A 22,424-nucleotide genomic window follows, 5' to 3' on the forward strand; every position below is an offset into this window, starting at 1 on the left:
CTGTGTGCTGATTTCCTGGACATACGGTCAAAAATAGCCTGTTTGACTCAGAAAAATCCCTGAACTAGAAATTCCTGGAAACTAGAAGAGAATACGCTGAGGCAATATGGCTAAGTGTTTGCTCTGTTTTTCTACTCCCGCTCTCATTCGATGGTGACCGCTGAAGGAGGCAGGGTAGGGGGCAACGGCCGGTGGTGTGATCTAGGGTGCTGCTCCTAGGTAGCCCCAAAACAAAGAGCTGAGTTCATGCCCCAGCCTGCTCTCGTCAATGCCACCCGGCAGCCACTAGGTAACAAGGCAAAGGCAAAGTACCTTATTCCCAGCATTTTGCTCTGGAAACTGAAAGTGAAGTGCACGGCCATTCTGCCCCACCTATGTCAGCCTGCAGTTAGCCAAAAATGGAGGAGAGAGGCTGCAAAGCATGAGCTGCTTTTCAGTATGGTGTGAGGTCAGGCCCCAGGCATGCTTAGAGGGGAAATGGGGGTGAGGGGTAGGAAAGAGAGGGGAAGCAAAAAGGGTAGGATGGGGTCAAAGGAAGGACAGCGTGCAAAGGTCTTGATCTGTGACACCAGGGAGAGGAAGAAGGTTGGGGATTTGGTCATGTGGAGGTTTCCAAAGGCAATATCAATCATGTGGGACAGAGTCACTCCTCCGATATAGTACACTGAAATATACATACATATATTTCTCCAAATGTGTCAAAAAAGGAACAGTTCTTCCCACCCAGCCTGCTCACCCACCTCTTCCTCTGCTCCCTCCCCGACAGCAATGTCATAGCAATCATACGTTAGGTACTGTTCCAAACCTTCTGCTTACAGTTGGTTTGAAGCCATGTATATTGGGTTTTCATGTGTTTGTAGACGTGACAGGTATCATAGGTGGGGAACTTTTTAAAACAAAACCAAAGCGTTTATAACCAGGATAAGGAGCAGTGCACAGGCAAGCTTTCATCCTGTGTTGTGTGCTCTTCAGAGCCTGTGGTGACGGCATGTAACTTGCCTGAGATGGCAAAGATGCTTTGCAGGGAAGGGGCTTGAGCCTCACACTGCCAGACGGAGGGATAGGAGGCTCGCCGGGGCTGGCAAAGAGCTGAGACTGCGTGGTTTCCTATCTGGTTGGAATGGGGCTTCTTGTGCTCATCCCATGGTTTAGCGCTGCATCGCCAATTAGCAAGGTACTACATAACTTCTAAGATTAGCTGTCTTTCTTATGATACAGGACAAATGTATTTGAAATTGAGGAAATGTTTTATTATCTCCCTGAATCTAGATATTTAGGTCTTTCCTGAAATGTTAATTCACCGCGGTGCTTGTCACCTTAGATCTGAACTCTCACGTAAGGTAACCTAGCTGGTATCTAGGCAGTGGTCTCTAAAATCCTGTCCAAATTACTGTGTCCTCCTTCACTGTTGGTGTTACTAGCCCCTCGTGGGCATATTCCATAGCCTTTTTTGGGGTGAAATAAGCAGGTCTGCTCTATGACTCTGTCACAGTGAATAGCACAGGAGCTCCTCTGCCTGGAATGGGAGAGAGGGATTTTGTGGGAGGATGCTAGAGAATTAAGAGCGTGTGAGTTATTTTGTATGAGCCCCAGATGCAGAGTGAGCACATTGCTAAACCCAAGTGAAAGTACAGCATGCCCTCCCCCACATCCTGACTGTGTCAGCTGGTGTGGGCTTAATAGATTAGTGAATCCTTAATGAATGTGGCCAGAAGAGGGCTTTGAGGCACTGAAAAAGAGCCCGGGATGACTCTCAAATGAAAAACATAAGCCACAATGTAATAGTCTTGGTGGTGGTTTGTTTTCTAAATCCTGGGTAGCTGTGTTTTGAAAACAAATGGCACAAACACCACTGGATGAAGCTCTTTTACTTGGAGTTCATTTTAGAATGAAATTCAGTTGATGACATAGACGTTGATAACTCTTAGGCTTAAGACTGTCCTTCAGAGGATGATTTTTTTCCCCCTAAATATTCTCTTAAATCTGATTGGTTTTTTCCCTAATCCACAAAAGGATCCAGAGGAGTAAACTTTACTGGGATAGAACAGTCCATTTCAAGTCACTTCTTCCTGCAACGTGGAAAATTTAGCAGACTCTGCGGTCTGACAGCAAGTCCATGCTATGTCAGTCAGTGTTCCCTGGTTCAGCCATCCATTAAACATTTTGTCCTGCCCCTCCACTTGCTATTCTCTCCCTTCTCTGGCTAGCTCTGAAAATAGACAAGTGCTTTTCACCTGGTGTGCTTGGGCCCATGCTTGGGCCTTCTGTACAAACCTGTTATTTTTTGGTTCAGCTTGATACAGGGCTCTCCCTTTTCCCTCTCAATCTCCGCCGCAGGTTGTTTGCAATAATCAGGACTAGTTATAGGACGGGTGCTATGGCTCTGCCGCAGCACGGCAGCCCACTCTGAAGGATCTCACAAAAGAGCTTCCAGGTAGGATGTGCCCACTGGAGTTCAGCAGGTGAGAGGCATAGCAAAAGCACCTGCAGTGAAAGAACTGCAACAAATTCACGGGTTTTTTTCCCCCTCGCCATCCTGCGCTCAGTTCTTTCCACTCCTTCCTACCCTCTAGTTTTCCCTGGGCTGGGTGAGTCACGCTTTCCAGTCCCGCCTGCCCTCTTTCTCTGCCTGAATCAGCTTCTCAGGGAATCATCGCTTGCCGCTGGCAAGGCAGCTATTTCTGTCTTTAGCTGTTTCTTCCTTCTAATGGTTTCTACTTTTTCTGCTCCACCTTTATCACTTTTGCCCTGTGTATTTGTGTTATCATTATTTGCTTCTGCTGTGTCTTGGTTTTGCCTTTGCTTTTATAAGTAAAAATGGAAAAAAAAAGTTACTTTACGGAAAAAAGATACTGTCTTAAAAATCCAATGGAAAAAATTCAAGAGCTCCAGTAACAAGCAGATATTACAATTATTTCACATTGCTGTAAAATGTGTCCAATATATGTGTATCTTCCAATCTCAACAATTTCATATCCGCTGTTTGAAACGTAGGTTCTCTACATCAACAGATTTCTTCCTGATGTCCCTGTTGTTCTGTGCAACAAATATTGCTACAAGTAGATATTTTGATTTCTGACTGAAGTAATGACTTTTCATCCTGCCCTGCCACACATCAGCTGTTTGGCCGTGGCGTTGTTACTCTGCCCTTCTGTTCCTGGGTTTGTTTCTTGTCCTATTTAGATTTTCCTTTTTCTTGCAGCGGGGATTGCCTATTTGCACAGGTGGGCGGTGCCCAGGAGGGGCCTGACCTCCGGTGCATTTACAGCTGATAACAAGTGTCCCCCATGGCTTTAGGAGCCAGAGCACCCGAGCTGCCCTGATTCAAGAGGCAGCAACACCTGGGGAGGAAGGGGTGGAGGAGCTGAGTGGTGCTCCAGGTGCTGCTCCTAGCGCCCGTGGTGTTGGGCCCCCTGTCCCCTCTGGGGTTGCAGCCTCCCCTCTTTGCAAAGAGAGATCTTGGTACCTTGTGAGGGCACCCAGAGGCCTCTCGGGTCCCCGACAGCAGCACGCTTTGCTCCACGGTTGCTGCGGGAGAGAGCAGGGCAAGGGTCTGGCCGCGGCACTGCCCTGCCATGCGTTAGCAAGACTGAGGGCACTGTGGGTCTTCGGCGAGCAAACAATCAAATACCAGCACCGGCTGGAACAAACCGCCCTAATTTCAAAGAAAAGTATTGAGCCCATCAAGATTATCAGTTGAACATGTTCCAGTGATATAATACATCTGCGAACAGGAAGATGGAGCCCACGCAGGGTTTCCTGCCTGCGGGGGGAAGGTTTCAAAATGATCACCTTTGGGAAGGAGAGTTTCTCTCCTACCTCCCTCCTGCAGCTTGCTGAGGCAGGGCGAGGGTAGGGGTGAAGTCTGAGGGGTTTTTGTTTGTTTGTTTTTAACATCTACGTTCCAGCGCAGGAGGCACTGGGGACGCAATGGGCAGGGGGTTAAGTGGTTCAGTGCTTTTACCTTGTTGGTGCCAGCCGCCAGGAACCATACGCGTTAACTGCGCTTGGGAAGGGGTAACAAAAGGCACTGCAGCCACGGGGTGTTTGCTCTGAGAAGATTTGGGTGTCCTGTGTCCTTGCTCACCGTGTTTGATAAGCGTGGTGAATACTGGCCCGTGCCGCTGCCAGAAGGAGAAGAAAAAGGAGTATGATTCAGATGGATCTGCTCACCTTTGAGGAAAATCCTGGAAACCTTCAATGCTGAAGGTTATTGTATCTACTGGAGCAGGTGACTGTTTTACATCTGATACATCTGTGACAAAGGGGAGTACTTTTTTTTTCCCCTTCTTTTTTTTTATAGCACCCCCCCATTTTAATCAGGCTTCTGGCTGTATGGAGCTTTCATGCTGACACTAGCCTCCGTGAAACTCATCCCGACCTTCCTGAGGGCAAAATCCCACTGAAATCAAGGCTGTCGCCAAGGAGAGGTGTTTGCCCTGCTCCAACTCCCAAAGGCTGGAGCTGGTTTTTTTATCTGTGGGACACTGCATCCCCCTTGCTTCCTATGCGACCGCTACGCAGGCACCTGCTTGTCCGGGTTTCCCGGTAGTGCCAAGAGAGAAAAGGGCTGCGAGGCGCAGCTTGACTGCTTGTGGCCGTACAGGCAGCACTGCAGGCAGGAGGGGGGCAAGGAGGAGAACCTCACCCCGTCGGGAAAGAAACCCCACCGCGCTGTACGCTGCAGGTTTCTCTTCGCCCCTTTGTTGTACAGCCCTTTTTCATTGTTCTTGCTGTGAATCTCGCATCAGTGTCTTCTAGACCCTTTTTTGGCGGCGTTACGCCAGCCCGGGGTTTCCTGCCAGCCTCTTTGGCAGGGGAATGTCCCCGCCAGGGCTTACCCCGCCTGGGAAATTCCACCGTGCAGAAAAAGTCCAGGGAGCCACGCTCACACCACCCTCCTCCTCCACCCTGCCGCTTCCTCTCACATAACATCCCCCCCGCCCCGATAGCCATGGCTGTAAGATAAGTGGTGTGTGATCCACTGCAATAAAAAGAACCCCGTGGGTACTCAGCCTGGAGATGTAATGAACTTGGGGGGATTGTTTAGGGTGTCTTTTTTTTTTTTTTTTAATATTTTTTTTTTCTCTGTGACCAGAAAGCCAGAGTAAGCAGGACTTTTGTGAGGGAGGGGAAAAAAAAAAGTTTCCTTGCTGCTGCTTCTCTGTTTCACACCGTTAAACCTCAGAGGAACTTTTCAATCATTCACACAGACGGGGCCATAAGGAAGGATCAGTTGCCAGTGGAGTGCAAAGAACTGGCTTGTTTTCCATAGAGCTAATTCTAACTTCACTCCTCCGACATGAAGGTACACTATTATCATTTTATTTGCTTTATTGCTTAAAACCTGTAATTGATTGGAACAATATTGGCTTCTCATTATTTTTTTACTTCCAATAGCCTTGCAAGTGGCTTGTGCTGTAGCACAATTGTCTGTGTGTGTTTTGGGGTCAGGCACGGAAGAATGGCTGGCTTTTGAGAAGGTAACGGGTAATAACCAAGTGTGAAAAAACCACAATTAACGATGGGATTTTTGAAAGCCCACAGTGGATCTAGGGGCAAAATACCTCTAAATAGCTTACCTGTTTTGGGCAATTCTCTCTGAAACAATCTTCTTTTTTCAGTAGCTTTCCAGAGTTTGGATGGATGGATGGATGGATGAATGGGAAGCTAAGCACTGAGAGCACTGAATGGAAGAAACATTGTTAGTGGAAGCAGGTGCTTTGTATAATCTTGATTACAGTTTCTTTCCTGGCAGCTCATCAGTAATTTCAGAATAGCATGAGCATACCAGCCTGCCAGCTTCAACAGGACAGGAGTAAACTGTCATGGTGCAGTGTGAGACAACTCAGGGAAGCATATATAAAAATAGGCATCTACGTCTACTTTCTTGTAATTTAGCAAGACATCTGTGGGAATGAGAAGAAGTAAGTTTAATGAACTTAAACTTCACTTTAAAATTTATTATGCTAAGGGGTTTGTTAAACCAAACCATAAACTTCTTTTCATCGCCTGGTGAGGGTTTCTCTGGCTTACCACAGGAGGTCGATTATGCAGCACCCCGCTTCATTACCCGTGCCCGTAACTGGCAGGCAGGGAAGGCAGCTCAGCACTAAGCTGAGGATGAAATGTGGTCTGGATTTTAGATCCCCAAAATCTGGGTGCATGTTTATACCATGGTGTCATCGGAGACTTGGAGACTTGGGTATTGCTGGGGATGGGTAGCTTGCAAGTATTTTAGATGGAAGCCAGGTATTTTCAGCTGGGACATTGTGGCTTGCCTGGAGGCACATAGTGGGCAGAGAAAGGGTGACACCTTGGGCTCTCCCTCAGCCAGACTGGGTGACCGGTGGTCAGGGACAAATGTCACCGAGGACATTGGGAAGAAGGACAAATTTCTGCTCCAAAAGAAACTCCAGTATCAGCTTGGTTCCGTAGGCAAGTGATTTCTTTTCGGCCAGTTAGACCTTTTATTGACTTTCTTTACAGCAAGGCACGTGTTTCCGATTGTGTTTAATGGCAGTGGATAGGAGGAGGGTGTGTGTGAGGAGGAAATGCTCTCTGCCTCCGGGTGCCGGGCACCGGCCAAGCCCTGGGCTGCCTGGGGCAGCCCGAGCAGCCTCAGCCCTGCACCCTGCCCTGCCTGCACCAGAGCCCTGCTGCTGCCCTGGAGGCGGTGGTTGGGATATCATCATCATCATCATCAATCAACTGCTGGAAACGGGCTTCCAGCAGCTCTCCTGGGCGCTGGGAAGCTTCCCTTCCCACCCCTGGGCTGCCCAGAGCCGCGGGGTGACAGGCACAGCCCCATCCCTCCCTTCGGCTCTGCCTCCTGCCGCAGCCCGGACGGCCTGACCTGGCTTTGCTTCTAGCCCCGCGGTTTCGGGGGTAGCAAAACTCAGTCCTGATGGTACTACTGAGAAACCCCCGTGTGGCTTTTCACGTTCCCAGTCACCCTAACCCTAAGCTCCTGAGACAAAACGTGCAAGGTAGAAACAAGAGCTGCCTTTACTCTTGCTTTCTTCTTAAGAAATTGGCAGGAAATTAAAAGGAAACTTAAACATCCATGGGCTAGCTTCTGTGAAGATCAGCGTCCTGTCAGACAGGATGCATCTGGCTTCGGTCGGTGTCTTTTCCCAGCTAAGAACTGGAGGAGGGAGCCAACGCCTGGGAACAGAGCTTTGCACTGTGCCCCACCAAATCAAAGAGTTTATTTCCAACTTTCTTGATGTTTTATGCTAACTCGTGCATGATTTACATATTACTGTAAATTTGTCATTACTGTCATGGATTTCTTTTAAATGTGTAGCAACTGGCTGTTAAGTCTGTAGAAGCAGGAAAGAACATGGTATTAGTATCCTTTCCATGATATTAATATCCTTTATGCAGACATAGGACATCTGTGGCTGAAACTTATGTGGCAGCAAATTCTGACCCATAGATGAAGCGATGTTGTCCCAGCACACGTTTAACTGAAGATAAAACCTGCCCTAGTATATGCAATTCATCCCAAGCACCAGGAAAGTTTGCTTGAAAGCAACCTAACATTTTCCCTACCATAGTAAAATTTTATTTGGCTGCCTTGGGTTAGGTGCTTTTTCAAATGAGAAAATTTCCTCTTTATTGAATTTTTGTCTGACTAATGGAGGACAGCTCTACAGCTGAGTTTCAGGACTTTCCCAAGGTCAGACAGCCATGTGTTTTGAAAGCTGGGATTTCTCTAGGGAATGGAAGTCTGAACTGAAGGCACTTAAACTCTATAAACTGGAAAACACAGTGAAATAAGATCAAGACATAAGACGAGGGCATTCTCTTCAATAATCTTTGCCGTGTTAACATGGTACAAGTGTCTTTTACTGTGGTTGTCTTGTTTCTGCCTGGGCTTTCCTGCACGGTGATCTGCACACTTGAGCTGATGGTATGCTCACAGGTTGTGTGCAAATCAGTGCTGAGGCTTCCTGCAGGCGTCGATCCTACCGTGCAACCTCAGCACGGGTGATGTGCACGCACGCTGACACTGTGCCTGAGATTTCTGGATGGGTCAGGCCAGTTAGATCTGCTGTCCGGTAGATGTGACTGGTTTGCCATGTCCAAGAAGTGGGTAAATTTTCAAAATCTGCCTGGACAAAGTTTTTGAGCAGAAAAATACATGTTTGGGAAGCCTGGATGTATGGCAACCTTAACCTTAGATAGGTTACCCATTACTACACATAAATTGAGAGACTAGGAAAGCAGGCTCCTGGGTAGATTGCAGTTCAAAAAATTGTATTTTTCTGGGTTAAAATCTCACAGAGATAAAGCAATTTTTCCTCCCATTCCTCTACTAAGGAGCTGAGTGGCAATGCTGCGCTGGGACAGCTCTGCAGACCCTGCTAGAAAGTGATTTTGTTTTATAGGTGGTTGAAGTGCTCCTTGTTTGTGGAAGGTAGGAAGACTGAAATCAAAGTCCACCAGAGCCTAACTCACCTGCTGTGCTTACAGCACAAGCTCCTGCATCTGACAGCAGAACATAAAATCAATGTGGGCTCAGAATGACAGGTTTTGGCCCAGGTTGGTCACCTGAGTTAGGAGGAAAAAGGTCTTCATCATGAGTCATGAGCAAAACTGATGCTTACCCCTTCAGACCTACACTGAGACTCCCTAACAGCACTGAGAAACTGTGCTAACTCCCTTTCTAAACTGGAATATCGTAACAAGGAAAATATTTTGAGGCGCACTACTTACCTCGTCTATGTACACACAGTATCCTTTACAGGTGACATATGACGTTGCCCTTTGCTATGGGGAAACGGCCTTCTGCTCCTTGTTTACACGCTGTGACGTCAGTGGTGCGCGTACTTCTTAGCCACGCGTTCCTACTGCAAGGCGCTAATGAACTAATGAGATATGTAAGCTTATGAGAAAACGTGACTAACGAGGGCAGTGAGTACGTTGAGAGGAATGTCCACAAACACAAGGTGTTTGTAGAGTACAGGGAAGCTGTTTACTTGTACAGAAATCAGATCCACTTAGCCAGCTTTGTAATGCTTGCTGGGCTTGGGGTTTCTTTTCCTCTGTACTGGTTTCAGCTGCTTTATATACACAGCATGAAAGGATCTACTTAGGAGCAACCCACTTTTTTGTTTGAATTTTTTTAAAATATCCAACAGCCTGGGAGAAAAAAGCAGAATTGAGGGCATTCTTCGGATCAAAGGAGCAAGCCCCAAAAGACATATGTTAAATAAATAGTCTGAGTTTTCCTTTAATATGAAGAATTATACATGCTCCCTTCTGAAGTTCAGGCTAATCCCAGAACGTCAGTCTTGGAGACCAACATCCAGGAAAAATGCAGCAATACAAGTCCAGCAAAGAGGAAAGAAACACTGACTCCTCTGTGCTGGCTTTTAGAGCAAAACCATGTCATGGACCATTTCCAACCTGCTGACGTGTGCTCTCCTAAACCGTTAAAGCAAACACGGGCATCGATCCTGAACGGTCTCTAGGAATGGAATAGTTATTAAGCTTTTTACCTCTGGTTTTTTCGATGCTATTCTAAAAGCAAACCGAGCGTTATGCTGGATGGCTTGGGGTTTGCGTGCTGTGGGGAAATGCTGCTAGGGTACAGAGGTGTGGCGGCGGTGTTCGCACACCTCAACTCACAGTCTGCAGCAGGAGGCTAATTATACACCCATTGGAGAATAAGGAACATTTGACATGCATACAGCAAATATTCACTTGCATTAAGCAACTGGGTTGTAAACTACCATTTTTATTTCCAGTTTAAGAAATACCACAAAGGTTATATTGCTCCAGAAATGTGTTGCAAAACCAAGTTCTTGTTACCAGTAGTTTGTGCTTTGCCACTTTACCTAGAGGCTGACCTTTGTCCCGCGCTGCTGCTTAGGAGACGGACTGAAGAGAGATGTTTGTTCTGCTCCCGTACCCATTGAACCGTGGGCTGCTCCGAGAGCTGGCATGTTCCTTACTCATGGTTAGGAGGGACTGCGTGCCTGGCAGAGTGACTACGTGCTGCTCTACGGGGAAGGCAAAGCTCCACTTTCTGGGCTGTATTTATTTATGTATTTATTTATTTAAAGCCTACATCCCCTTTAGCATTCACCCCAGTATGTGCCCCAGGGACTGAGCAGTGCAGGCACACTGGTGCTGTAAAGGCTAGCCCTTTCCTTACAGCACGCAAACCCCAAGCCGACCTTACAGCCGACCAGCCACATCCATGCAGCGTAACAGCCCTTCCTCAGCCTTGGTCTCTTCTGAGCCCCACGTGGCCTCCCCAGGACGCATCTTCTGTTCGTTTGGTTTTTTTTTCTTTTCAACTGTTGCATGTGTGACTTGGAGCTACAGCTTCAAGGGGATTTTCTGAGAGGGAAGAGGAGGTAGGATGCCTTTTTGGAGAATAAGCTAACGTAGAGGGAGACAACTGGCAGAGTTTTGCTCATGCTGTCTCTAGGGAGCAGCCCTGGAGCAAACCGTGCCCAGGCTTCACTCAAAGGAGGTGGTTTCTCTCACCAGAGATCCCGGAATTGAGCTCACGTAACAGCACTGTTACCAATCCTGGGAGCAGGACGTGAGGCTAAACTGTGGGGCCACATCGTTTGACCATATAGAGGTAGGGACTAGTTACATCAGGGATTACATCGGCAGCGATCACTTACCCACAAAGCTGTAGGGGATGACATAGGGTGTTGGGAAGATGTCTTTGCAAGCACACAAAAATCTCTGCCCGAGCTTTGCAGCCCAGATTTTTCCAAGCTGAGAGTCCTCAACCCGTCTGCCTGGTACCCCCTCTGCTCCCTTACGCTGTGTGTGGGCTTTTCCAGGCTGACCACAGGCAGTTCAGCTGGAGGTTTCCTTTCGGCTGCCTTGCTGCCACTCCGCAGGACGGCGCAGAAGCCCCCTGCCCTGCAGCGTCGCAGCTCGGACTGCAAAGCTCATGTCAGAAAGGATAAACCAGAGATGGCTGAAAGCTGGGCAGCAAAATTTCTCCCTCAGTCTGAATTCATGCCGTCGTTATTGAAATGCTGTTCTCAGTATGAGGGCCCAGATATAAGAGAAAATTTCATGGTTACAATTCAAAAGGGTGTTGAAAACATGGAAGTCGGTTTTAATAGACCCCCCCAAAACACTGAGCAGGCTTCTTCATTTTGCTTCGACTTAGGGCAGGGGCTCAGCTGTTTCTGTGTGACAAGGGCACAGTTACGGGAGGCGTAATGCAGAGGGAAGCCCAGCACAGCAGGGCCAGTGCATCTTTTCTCTGTGCTGGCTCTGACTAGGACAGCAAAAGGGAAATATATGACTGTGATTAGCCTAGATGTTTAGGTGGTGGTGAAAGTCTAAAGTCTAAGGTGTTGCCTTTCAACCTCTCTGACTTTTGCAATGAGGCCCCTACCCAGCGAGTGCAACAGGATTTTTTTTTGTTCTTAACTGAATTTTCAGATCCCTTCAAGGTAGCTCAAGGGTGTGCACAGCTCGCACACTCAAAAGCTGTGATCAAAGGTGTTTCAGTGATCAAGTATATTGCTATGACCTAAACCAAGACTGATTAGCTTTAATTCCACAATACTTGTCCAGGCTGTGTTCTGAAGAGAGGGAAGGAGCAGAATTTTCGGAAACAAATGCATTTTGTTTCTTATTTTTACAGTGGTCTGAGATACCAAGACAAGCACATCTCACTATTTCCAGATGTATATAAGAAAGGTTTCGGGACAAATGTTGCTAATACTGGCCGCTAGTTGGCATTATTGGTACATCCCAGTAAATGGAGGTGGTGCGATAAAAACCCGGGAGGGCAGCGCTCGGGGAGCTGGGGCGTCCTCCTCCACGCCCGCCTCGCAGCCTTCTCCAGCTCGGGAGGTTGATGGGTCGCGCTGCGTTACAGTCCGGCCAAAGTAAGCTGAAACCACCCGGACACCGCAGCCCCAAATGCCTTCCCAGCTGACCCCCCTTTTCCCCAGTTTGTTGCTGTCTGTACGGGCTGCGCCGGGTTTCCCGCCAGGAGAGGAGGTGACAAGCACTTTTGGTCACCACCCTGCCCAGGAGGAACTTTCTTAGGCTGAAGGTGCCTCACGGGGTTTGGGTCACCACAGATGTTACGTAGTGTTTGGGCCAAAAAACAGATGCTCAAGGTCTGCAACATTAATAATTTCAATTTGTAGATGTAGCAATAATTTACCAGTAACTTGCATGGAAGCACTTTGAGAGTACAAGACTGCTGGGAGCCAGCTCGTCTTGTGCAACCGATGGGTGTGTGTATTTTTGAAAGAGCCTTTTGTTACAGAGCTCGGTGGAATTAGACTTGTCTTAATCTGCTTTGACTGGGAGTAGATTTATGCCAGGAGACCTGATAAATAAGATGTCACTGATGAAACAAGTACGAGTTGAGGTATGAGAGTGTTGCCCGAAGTGGATTTTGCTTGGTGAGATGAGAGCAAGTCAGCAATTCAGTAGAGTAGAAACTTTGGAATAGAAGAGAAAAAGAAATTCCACGCCCTCTTCAAGACAAAAACCTCATTAAATTGTTTCATAGAATAGTTTTCATTCATACGCAGAGACTAATCTTCAATTAAATCCATTCCAAAATAATTACTGAATAGCAAGGATAAAGGCGCTGTCTGTCCCTGCCTTCGTGTGGTTTAGGGACCTTCCATGACACAGTAGGACTACAGTGAGAGAAATCCACATTTGGTTTGAAATCTACTTTTAATCTTGACATTTTTAAGGGAATTACAGACAAATATGGTGCCAAATCTAATTTTCTGGATTATAGACTTCTCAGATTCATTTACCATTTGCATGTTAAAAGACAAGATCCATTCGCTGCCACAGTTGGAGACCCTCCTGGCTAGATTGAAACGACTCACTTTCCTGGCTACCTGTCAGGGATGCGAATGCAAAAGTTGATTTTTGCATCAGAAAGGTGGGTTACGGGTCCTCCCATTAGCCACCGAGCGTGCAAAGAGCATTCGGTGGCTCAAGGATCTCTGAGCAGCAAGCGCTTTTCTACAGGGAAACACTTAAAGTGACTACCTAAGGCTAAGGTATCATAACTGAGATCTAAGGCTTGAAGAACAACAGAGAACTATCTCCTTGCATGTTTAAAACATACAGCCCGATTTCACAAATCCTCACTTGCATAGAGACGTTCATTGAAATCAATGAGAACACGCACTTGGGAGATAGCTGCTGATTAGCGAGCAGCAAATTTTTACTTTATTAGACGATGCTATTTCTGATATTACTTGGCATCTGATTTCATTTTATGGGTTACATTTGCAAATTTTACTGTGACTGCATAAATTCAATCTGTGGCATAAAACAACAGTCTTTGGAATAGAAAACTGCCTAGCTAATTCCCAGTGAAACCCTTCCTTCACCTGGCAGCGGAAGAAATATTTGAATAATATAAAGTAATTCCCTCCTGCCTCCTCATGGGCTGATTAATATAATTTCACGTTGCACCTGTCTCATGTTTTTTAATACAATTAAAACATGTATAATAATCTAAATTATAGACCTCCAATTTGCATAATATGCTTTAGAAATACTGTGTTGTTTTACTACATATTCTTTGGGGCAGCTGTGGTGCTAAAAACTTCCTAATCGCAACCTCACATGGACAAAAATGCACACTTGTATTTTAGAAGATGGTGACCTCAGTGGAAACGAGGAAAGCAGAAATATTTGTTTGAAAAGTAGAAATCTGAGAATTTCCCCTGTGAATATTGGTAATAACTCAGCAGTGTTGTTAACAGTAATCGCAGGCACACAGTTTCACCCACTTTTCATTTCGGCATTGTATTGCTTACCCGCTTCTCCCTGCTGGCCTCGACCGCGAGGCTTTGCCACCGCAGTAGGGTGCAACCTAAAACCAAAATAACTCCCGTGTCTGCCCCCTGCCTACTACACGCTCCGATAACAGAGGAAAAGAGATGACTCATCTCTGTCGTGAGTAACCGCTCACGTTCCCCTTCTCTCTGGGTGCTGCCCACTGGACGCACATGACCAAAAAATCCCCGTTCTCCCAAGCCCGTGTCCCCAACGCCGCGGCCTGGCAGGAGAGGGGCGAACGCTCCTGCGCCATCGCGCTCGGGGTGAGGAGGTACGTGTGCGCGGGGAGGCGAGCCTGCATCAGCGGCGGTGGGAGGCCAAGGGCGATGTGCGTGGTTTCCACTCCTGCAGCTGCACAAGAGGGTGGAAATTTGGGGTTGCATGCGTTGCAAGTGGGGGCTGCAAAAGCTGGGGGATGCCTCCAGGGGCAGGGTGCGAGGTGGCATCCATCCCCATCCCCATCATCCCCGTCTCCAACCCCATCATCCCCATCCCCATCATCCTTGTCCCCATCCCAGTCATCCCCATTCCCATCATCCCCACCATCCCTGTCCCCATCATCTCCGTCCCCATCCCAATTATCCCCATCCCCGTCCCAATTATTCCCATCCCTATCCCCATCCCCATCACCCCCGTCCCACCCCATCACTCCCTGCCCCGCTCCCGGGGGCGGTGGGGCCCCGGGCGGGGCGGGGCGGGCACCGAGCCCCGCCCTCTTCTCCCCGCCCCCTCGTCCCGCCCCGCCCCGGGGCGCGGCCACCTCCCACCGCCCTTACGGGAAGCGCGGCCCCGCCCTGCCCCGGCCCCTCCCCCGCGGGGGGGCGGAGCCGCTATAACCGCCGCCGCTCGCACCGACGCCCCCCACTCGCCGCCGCGCCGCCCGCCCAGCCCTGGCAGTGCCCGCGCCCGCTCCGCCGCCCGCCGCCCTCCTCCGCCGCCGCCGCCCGCCGCCCCGCGGCACCGCCATGATCGTGGAGAGCAGCCGGGACGCGGCGCCCGATGGGGGCGACGGCGGCGCCCTCAGCAGCCCCATCAACCTCGCCTACTTCTACGGGGCCTCGCCCCACTCCAGCGAGGGCAGCTGCTCGCCGGCGCACTCCGCCCCGGGCTCGCCGGGCTCCGACTCGGACCTCTCGGTGAGCAGCCGCGGCGGCGGCCGGAGGGACCCCCGGGGCGGTGCCCGCCCCGCGCTGCAAGGTACGGCGTGCCCCGGCGGCGGTCCCGGCCCCCTGCGCCCGGGGGGGCGGCGGGGAGCGGCGGGGGAGGGCGCGAAGCCGCGGTTCCCGCCTCGGCCCCGCCGGGCGAGCCGCCGCGAAGCCTGTCGCGGACCCTTTTGGGCTTAAAAACCCCCGAAGCGGTGAAAAGCGGGAGCTCCGGCTCGGGCAGGAGCCTTTCTCCGGCGCAGCGTGCCCCGCGCCGGGGCGTTTCCAGCCTTGCGGGAGCGGGCGGGGGGTCCCAAGGTGAGGAGGCGGCGGGAGCCCCACGCCTGCGAGATGGCGGAGGGGTGCGGGGGGCATCGCCTCGCCTCTGCTCTGCGAAACCGGGGGGACTTCGCTTGTTTCCCACAAGCGTTCCCGGTTTTATTTATTTTTCTCTTTATTTTTTAAGTGAAAACGGAGTCAGTGGCTTAAATTCGGGTTTTGTTTTCATGTCCCAACAGTTGAGCAACACATGGGGGGGGGGAAGCAGCACAGAGGACCTTTCCAGGGGGTCCGCGTGAAGAACTCGGTGAAGGAGCTCCTGCTGCACTTCAGGAGCTGCAAACAGATGTCCTCGGGCTCCGCCACGGAGGAAGGCAAGGTAACCAGCATTTTTCGGCACTGACATAATTGCTTTTAATGGTTACTGAAGTTGCTAAAAAAAAAAAAAAATAAAGGCATGCGATAACGCTGGAAATGAGCTTGCTGCTTTATCTGATGTGGATGGAGTCAGTGTTTTTCCTTTTCAGTACGTAATGGAAGAACACAGCTGGGAAGAAATTAGTGAGAGGGTTTACTGTGGGAGAAGGAGGCACTTTGAAATGTTCTTACTAAGCTTTATTTTCTAAATGGAGTTTGGATAAAGATATGTTTGTGTTATGAAACCACAGAAACTCCCTGTTAACTGGAATGAGGTCATTCATTGTAAGAGTTGGGGAATCTTCTCAGAAGAGAATCGTTGGTCATGCCATTGTGCTCCTCTGTGTGGAATGCACAGTATAAAGGCAGACCCCTCCAGTCTGAAAAGATAGAAACAGAAAAAAAAAAATAGAGAAAATTCTGGGAAGATTAAAGGAGATTTTTTTTTTAGAATAGTCTTTCTGAGCGTGTGTTTGCGAGCTTCCTAAATAAGTGTTGTCACAGGAAAATTTTTGCATAGAAAAGTTCACGGCATTGAAGAAGTATGAAATTGGCTCGCTTATTTTATGTTTTTTTTAAAAAAAAAAAAAAGTCCTCAGACCTTAGTAAGGAAAAGTGTCTTTCTCTAGATTTTCTTGAGTTTTGTGGTATTGTAACAAATAGCTTAAAGAGCCTTAAGAAAAATGGTGGTTTTCATTTAAGTTCCATAAAAGTCTTTCCATTTTCTAATCTTAATTAAAAGCAATTAAGTTAGGGTTAGACAATCATGTACTAGAATTATTCTAAGGTATATTCTATGTTTCTAGAAGCAAGTCTCTGCTTCTTTCTTCTTGGTTTTGTGTGGTGTTTTTTTTTTTCCTGAGATAACATTATACTAATGGAATAATTGGATTTTTCTCAAAAGGCACAAGGAGGATTGGTGAACTACGAGCAGTACACAGGTAAAAACCCCTTTCTTTAAATACCCTGCAATAAGATTTTAAAAGTTGATTGTAACAGTAACCTCCAAATGGATTTTAAATTCTTTTTTTTTTTTTTTCCAGCAGAGCTGAAGAGCATACTAGGTCACAGTGGCAAAAGAAAGGCTCCCGAGCTCCTTTCTGATGGACCTTCTTTCAAACGCCAAGCTAATGTTCACCCACACCTCCTGGTAAGGAACTTTTTCCGTGCCTTTATTTTTCAGTTTGGTTTGTGTAATCAGAAACTGCCAGATACAGTAATGCCTCTTAACTTTCTGGGACTTGTTTTGATTTTTCTTTTTTTTTTCCTGACAGACGCCACCCCAGACACCAACTTCTATGGATAGCATGGAGGAGACTCATAAAAACGACCCAAAGCACGACAGCAATTCTGATCTGCTTCAGAACATTATAAACATCAAGAACGAGTCGAGCCCTGTTTCTCTGAGCACGGTGCAGGTTAGCTGGTTGCACACTGTCTCCAGTCACAGCTCGCCTGGTGAGCAGTACCAGGACAGCTCGGGAACACAGGCTTTCTCCCCGTCCCAGAAGTACCAAGCCTTCCAAGATAACACCTCCCAGCATATGCTTGATCCGCCACAGCATTACCAGTTCCCTTCATCCCAGAACCAGGATTTGTCGCAGAGCTATGCTTCGGATGCTTCCCTGGAGTACAGGCCGTTTGCTGCCAATGACCAGTCTCCTGGCTACCAGCAGAATACCTTTGAGAGCCACGAACTGCAGTATTGCCCATCGCAGAGCTTCTCCTCCCTCTTGAATGACTCTGAAGGCTCAGAGGGCATCTCTGCTCCCCTCCAGCCGCTGGCCAGTGCCCACCCGCAGGCTGATGTCGGCCCCCATGCTCCGAACTTCAACTTGCTTTCCAATAACATCTGTGGTAGTCTGGAGCGGAGTGTCTCTTTAGCTACTTTGAATGTCTCTCTACCTGACCAAAACATCGCCAGAAGCACGACGCAGCTGGGCAAGTCGTTTTTTCAATGGCAAGTGGAGCAGGAGGAAAACAAACTGGCTAACATCTCTCAAGACCAGTTCCTTGCAAAAGACTCAGATGGCGACACGTGAGTGCTGTTTATCTTGGTGTTTCTGACGTGGAAGGTTGGGGAATGTTTGTCTGGGTTTTGGTGGACCATGAGTCTGTAATGGAAGCAGTTCATTAGCAGTGTTTGTGTCACGAGTGCAGTAGTTTCGCTAGTCAAGTGAAACGTGTGGTCTTGCTGATGGGCTGCGATGCACAGAGTTGCAGCACACTGAGTAGATAAGGTGTTTGTATCGTCTAATTTCAGGTACTTATCGTTAGACTTCTATCTAGTAAATGGGGAGAAAAAGATTCTAATTTAGATGCTTTAAATTGCCCTGGGAAGAAGGTACCCGTGTTCCTGTCTTAGTCACCCAGAGGAGGTCTGAAGCTGGCAGCGTAACACCCCTCCTGAATGTTTGGATCTCTGTAATGACTTGAGCCTTGGTTTGTATGGTGGTGTAACTCTGTGTTTCCCCTCTTTCCTGCAGCTTCCTTCACATTGCGGTTGCCCAGGGCCGACGAGCGCTCTCCTATGTTCTTGCAAGGAAGATGGCTGCCCTGCACATGCTGGATATTAAAGAGCACAATGGCCAGGTGAGGCTCTCAAAATCTTTGCACCTGCTTTGTGCACCTGAGCGCTTCTGCATGTCTGGACCTCGAGGAAGATCTGGTGAAATGCTTATTTAATATTAACCCAGAGATTTAGCCTGCATACTAATATTAACCTTGAGCTATTAATACTACTTGGGATCACCTTGAGCTGGTAAAACTATGTGCTCTGCTTCATTTGTCCTGGCTTCCTGGTATTCATAATCGCTGCTTAAATAATACCAGGTAGCTAGGCTTTTTATTTGTTTTAGTTGCTCTTTCCTGTTCGAGATCAGATGACTAATAGTTTAAATTTTCTTCTCGATGTTTGCAGAGTGCTTTCCAGGTTGCTGTGGCTGCCAATCAGCATCTCATTGTGCAGGACTTGGTTAGCTTGGGGGCTCAAGTCAACACCACAGACTGCTGGGGTAGAACGCCGTTGCATGTTTGCGCTGAGAAGGGGCATGCCCAGGTCCTTCAGGTAAGAACCAGGCAGGCGTAGCTCTGCCCTGACCATTAATGCTCATACTTCGTATTAGTTGTCTTGGGAAACTCTGAAAACACCACTCCTCCCTTTGTCGTTCTTTCTGTGTAGCCTTGTGAGTATGTCTCAGGGCTCTACAGTAATGGCTTAAAGTCAGACTGAATTTCACATTAAGGTTACCAACGTTTTAGAGTAGTTTGGTGGAATCCTCTAGTCTACGAAAACAATAAATAAGTCTCTTCTTAACGCCATTATTTACTGCAACTTCGTTGCAGTAAGACTGCATACAAGCTTAAGGAAGCAATATGTGGTTTGGATAAGACCTAAATGCATACCTGTTCCCACTTTTGTAGGCAATCCAAAAGGGAGCCATGGGAAGCAATCAGTATGTGGACCTTGAGGCAACAAACTATGATGGTGAGTAGTTAAGAGTTTATAATTTACAGAGTTACTGGATGTTACAATGTTTTATGGCTGCTGATGTGAATGTTATCCTGGGTTGAGAAGCAATAAAATGGAATATATCTTTGCCAGGTTGAAATTTACAATTACAATTGAAATTACATTACAATTGGCATATCTGTCAGATAAAAACATGGTTAGTCTGTGCCTGTCAGGACCTCTTCCCTCTTACATGTGATTGCCATGTTTGGCACGGAGAGTGTAGGTGGTAATAGGCTATTGTTAAGAAGTGTGAGTGCCAGCAATACCTTGGTGGATACATAAGCCAGACTCTCTGACACCGGAGAGCTGTTTTAATTGAACCACTTTCCATATAATAGCTCTTTGTAAAGTACATTTTGTAAAAAAATATATCGGAAATGGATTTTTATCTGCTGACTGAGAACTCACAGTAGATTGCGACTTAACTCCTGGCAATGGACAACCCAAATCCTGAGCCACTCAAGAGCAATCATTGTCACTTATGAATGTGGAACTGTCCCTGGGCTTGACATGGGGAGAAGCTCCTTTATCTGTTCTTCAAACCAAGCAGCCAGTCAATACTTCTGTATTGCATTTATTCATTAATGATGACTTTTTTTTTAATGTTAAGGTTTGACAGCATTGCACTGTGCTGTTCTGGCCCATAATGCTGTGCTGCATGAACTGCAAAACAGTCAGCCGCCTCACTCCCCTGAGGTCCAGGAGCTTCTGCTGAGAAACAAGAGCCTGGTAGAAACCATCAAGACTCTAATACAAATGGGAGCCTCTGTTGAAGCAAAAGTAAGTACAGCGGCTTTGTCTGAAGTGTCAGATAGAGAGAGAATGTGGAAGCAGAACATGTCCCTTTCTCCCATGCCACATCTCAGCTTTATTACAAAGGAAGTAGACTAATTTGAAAGCTTCCCTACATCTTAATTTACCCAAGTGGAATGAGAATGTTGCATTTATTCAGAACAAGGTATTATCAATGCAAATGAAGCATAGGGAAAGAGGGAGGTGACAGTCTAATTTCTGGATTAAGAATGATGCTATGCTGGCTGCAGCTGGTTGTGTCTTAAAAGTATAAGAATATGTTTGGAGCACTCTGAGGTATCCGTAGTAATAGGGTACTGATGATACCTCATTTTTGAACTGCAAATGTTAATTAAAAACTGCTTCCCTGGCCCAGTTTAGGTCTGTGCTGGGCCAGATCATCACTTCGTATAACATTTGATATTTTGGCTATGTAAGCGTACTGCCAAATGAGATCTGGTCCATTGATCATTAGATAGTTATATTAAAATATATATTCAGATTGACTTTCAGTGAATTGTAGTGCAAATATGTTTGTTCAACACTCTGCAGTTACCCCGCTTTCCGTTTTATTTGCACGTTCACCCTGGATAGGTAAAGCACCTTCAGGGAAGACTAACAGTTTCTTTTTTGATAGGATCGCAAAAGTGGTCGCTCCGCTTTACATTTGGCAGCAGAAGAAGCGAACCTCGAGCTCATTCGTCTCTTTTTGGAGCTGCCCAACTGCCTTTCTTTTGTTAATGCAAAGGTATGAGGATTTTTCTGGAATGCAGATAAAATCCGGCATATGTGCGGCACCGCATGTGTCCTGAGGCTCATGCCCCTGCCTTTCCTTCATGGAGTTGCTTTGTCTTCTCCAGGCTTACAACGGCAACACAGCACTCCACGTGGCTGCCAGCCTGCAGTATCGGGTGAGTCAGTTGGATGCTGTGCGCCTGCTAATGCGAAAGGGAGCTGATCCAAGTGCCAGAAACTTGGAGAACGAGCAGCCAGTTCATCTGGTTCCTGATGGCCTTGTAGGAGAACAGGTAAAAAACCAACCCTCTCCTTTGCTCCCATCTGTCCCCATCTACACAAAAGCCTTATTCCTCTCCAGAAGTTTCTTCTGGGTTTTGAGTTGCGGCTTTTAAGGAAAAGATTTAGCAAATGCCATTTTATTCAGGGATCTTCGGTTTTAATGTTGGGATCAGGCAGAATATACAAAGACCTGAAATCATAGGTTTCACATGTAGCTTCTGTTTTCTCCATCTCAAAAACTTTTTCCTGTCAAGCTAGGTTTTTTCTTTGTAACCTTGCAACATACTGGAGGTAATATCTCTTCTCTTGTTGGTCTCAGTATGGCCTGACATCATGCTTTTGTTGCTCTTGTCATAATTGGTAATGGCACTTCTTAGGCCTGAATAACAGATGAAGAAAATCCCTTTTTCCTAGGTGCTATACAAATACATGATGAAAAAGGAGACTCTTGACCTAAGAAGCTAATAACTTAAGCAACTGAGTAATTCTGTTGCCTTTCATTGGTTCAAATGCTATAAAATTGGATCCATTCTGGTGTAACTGAACTCAGAACCTAGGCTCAGATAAATGAGGAGTGCAGAACTGGGTCTAGGGTTTTTTTTTTTCAGATTGTGACTCACTTTAGGATGATGAATACTCATGTTTTATCTTTTTCTCTTCTCCAGATAAGACGTATCCTAAAAGGGAAGGCGATTCAGCAGAGAGTGTCGCCATTTTAAGCTCCATGTTTCTCGGAGTTCAGCAACTCACACTCACTGTCAGTCAGGCAGTCCTAACGTATCTGTAAATAGACCATTTGCCCGGTGTGGGCAAATGTTAGTTGTTTCTATGAAACAAAAGTATTTTGTTCACTATCATATAGTGGGTTATATAAGAGTTAAAAAAAAAAAAACCCCAAACACAAAACCCAACAATCAAATTCCTCTGAGCAAATGGGAATGTTTCATTCCCAAGTACGTGGAACACTTGCCTGGATACCTGGATTTCATAGCTACAGCAAGACTGATTTTATGTAAGCAGCCATACAGATAACTTCTGGACAAGGACAATTCTTCAGGAAATCTTTAGAGAGGGCTGATACATGTCAACATTGCAGAGTTGTTTTTTTGTGTTTTTAATAACACTCAAATATTAAGTGCAAGAGAAATAAAATATTTTTGAAGTTGAACATTTATTTAGGTAACTTTGTAGCTTTCTTCCAGTATCTCATACAGGATTTTATATAGTGACTGGCATTATTGTACAGCTGTATAGTTCTAAGAATCTATTGATCGCTTGGGGAATGAACTGAAGAAACAAGTTCCTTGATCTTGAACTTGCAAATTGCATATAGAGTTTTAATACTATACTGGTACAAATCAGGTAAATTTTATTGTTTGAAAGACTGAAGACCGAAAGTACAGTTAAGATAGATTGTCCCTAGCACTGATCTGTGCATG

General features: G+C 47.0%; 1 protein-coding gene across 4 annotated transcripts; it reads left to right on the forward strand.

Annotated features, from left to right (window-relative positions):
* The first annotated feature begins 14,738 nt into the window (after positions 1-14,738).
* NFKBIZ (NFKB inhibitor zeta) lies at positions 14,739-21,864 on the forward strand. 4 transcript variants are annotated; one of them, XM_075168490.1, is made up of 12 exons: positions 14,739-15,021; positions 15,485-15,624; positions 16,567-16,603; positions 16,706-16,812; positions 16,937-17,700; positions 18,149-18,254; positions 18,583-18,729; positions 19,086-19,149; positions 19,787-19,956; positions 20,606-20,716; positions 20,829-20,996; positions 21,651-21,864. In XM_075168490.1, the coding sequence occupies exons 1-12, from the start codon at positions 14,790-14,792 to the stop codon at positions 21,702-21,704; spliced, it is 2,100 nt and encodes a 699-aa protein (XP_075024591.1). In that variant the 5' UTR covers positions 14,739-14,789; the 3' UTR covers positions 21,705-21,864. The 4 variants fall into 4 exon arrangements, with proteins under 4 accessions (XP_075024591.1, XP_075024599.1, XP_075024573.1 ...); XM_075168498.1 differs by having other exon boundaries at positions 16,709-16,812; XM_075168472.1 differs by lacking the exon at positions 21,651-21,864 and having other exon boundaries at positions 20,829-21,161.
* The last annotated feature ends 560 nt before the right edge of the window (positions 21,865-22,424 follow it).

Source organism: Calonectris borealis, chromosome 1, assembly GCF_964195595.1.
Source record: "Calonectris borealis chromosome 1, bCalBor7.hap1.2, whole genome shotgun sequence".
Taxonomy (NCBI): Eukaryota; Metazoa; Chordata; class Aves; order Procellariiformes; family Procellariidae; genus Calonectris; species Calonectris borealis.

What these genes read in the sequence shown, in the direction of transcription:
- NFKBIZ (XM_075168472.1), top strand. Translation starts at nt 14,790, where the DNA reads ATGATCGTGGAGAGCAGCCGGGACGCGGCGCCCGATGGGGGCGACGGC. An exon ending in ATGTTCACCCACACCTCCTG is followed by an intron (nt 16,813 to 16,936) that starts GTAAGGAACTTT and finishes TTTTCCTGACAG; the next exon opens with ACGCCACCCCAGACACCAAC. An exon ending in AAAGACTCAGATGGCGACAC is followed by an intron (nt 17,701 to 18,148) that starts GTGAGTGCTGTT and finishes TCTTTCCTGCAG; the next exon opens with CTTCCTTCACATTGCGGTTG.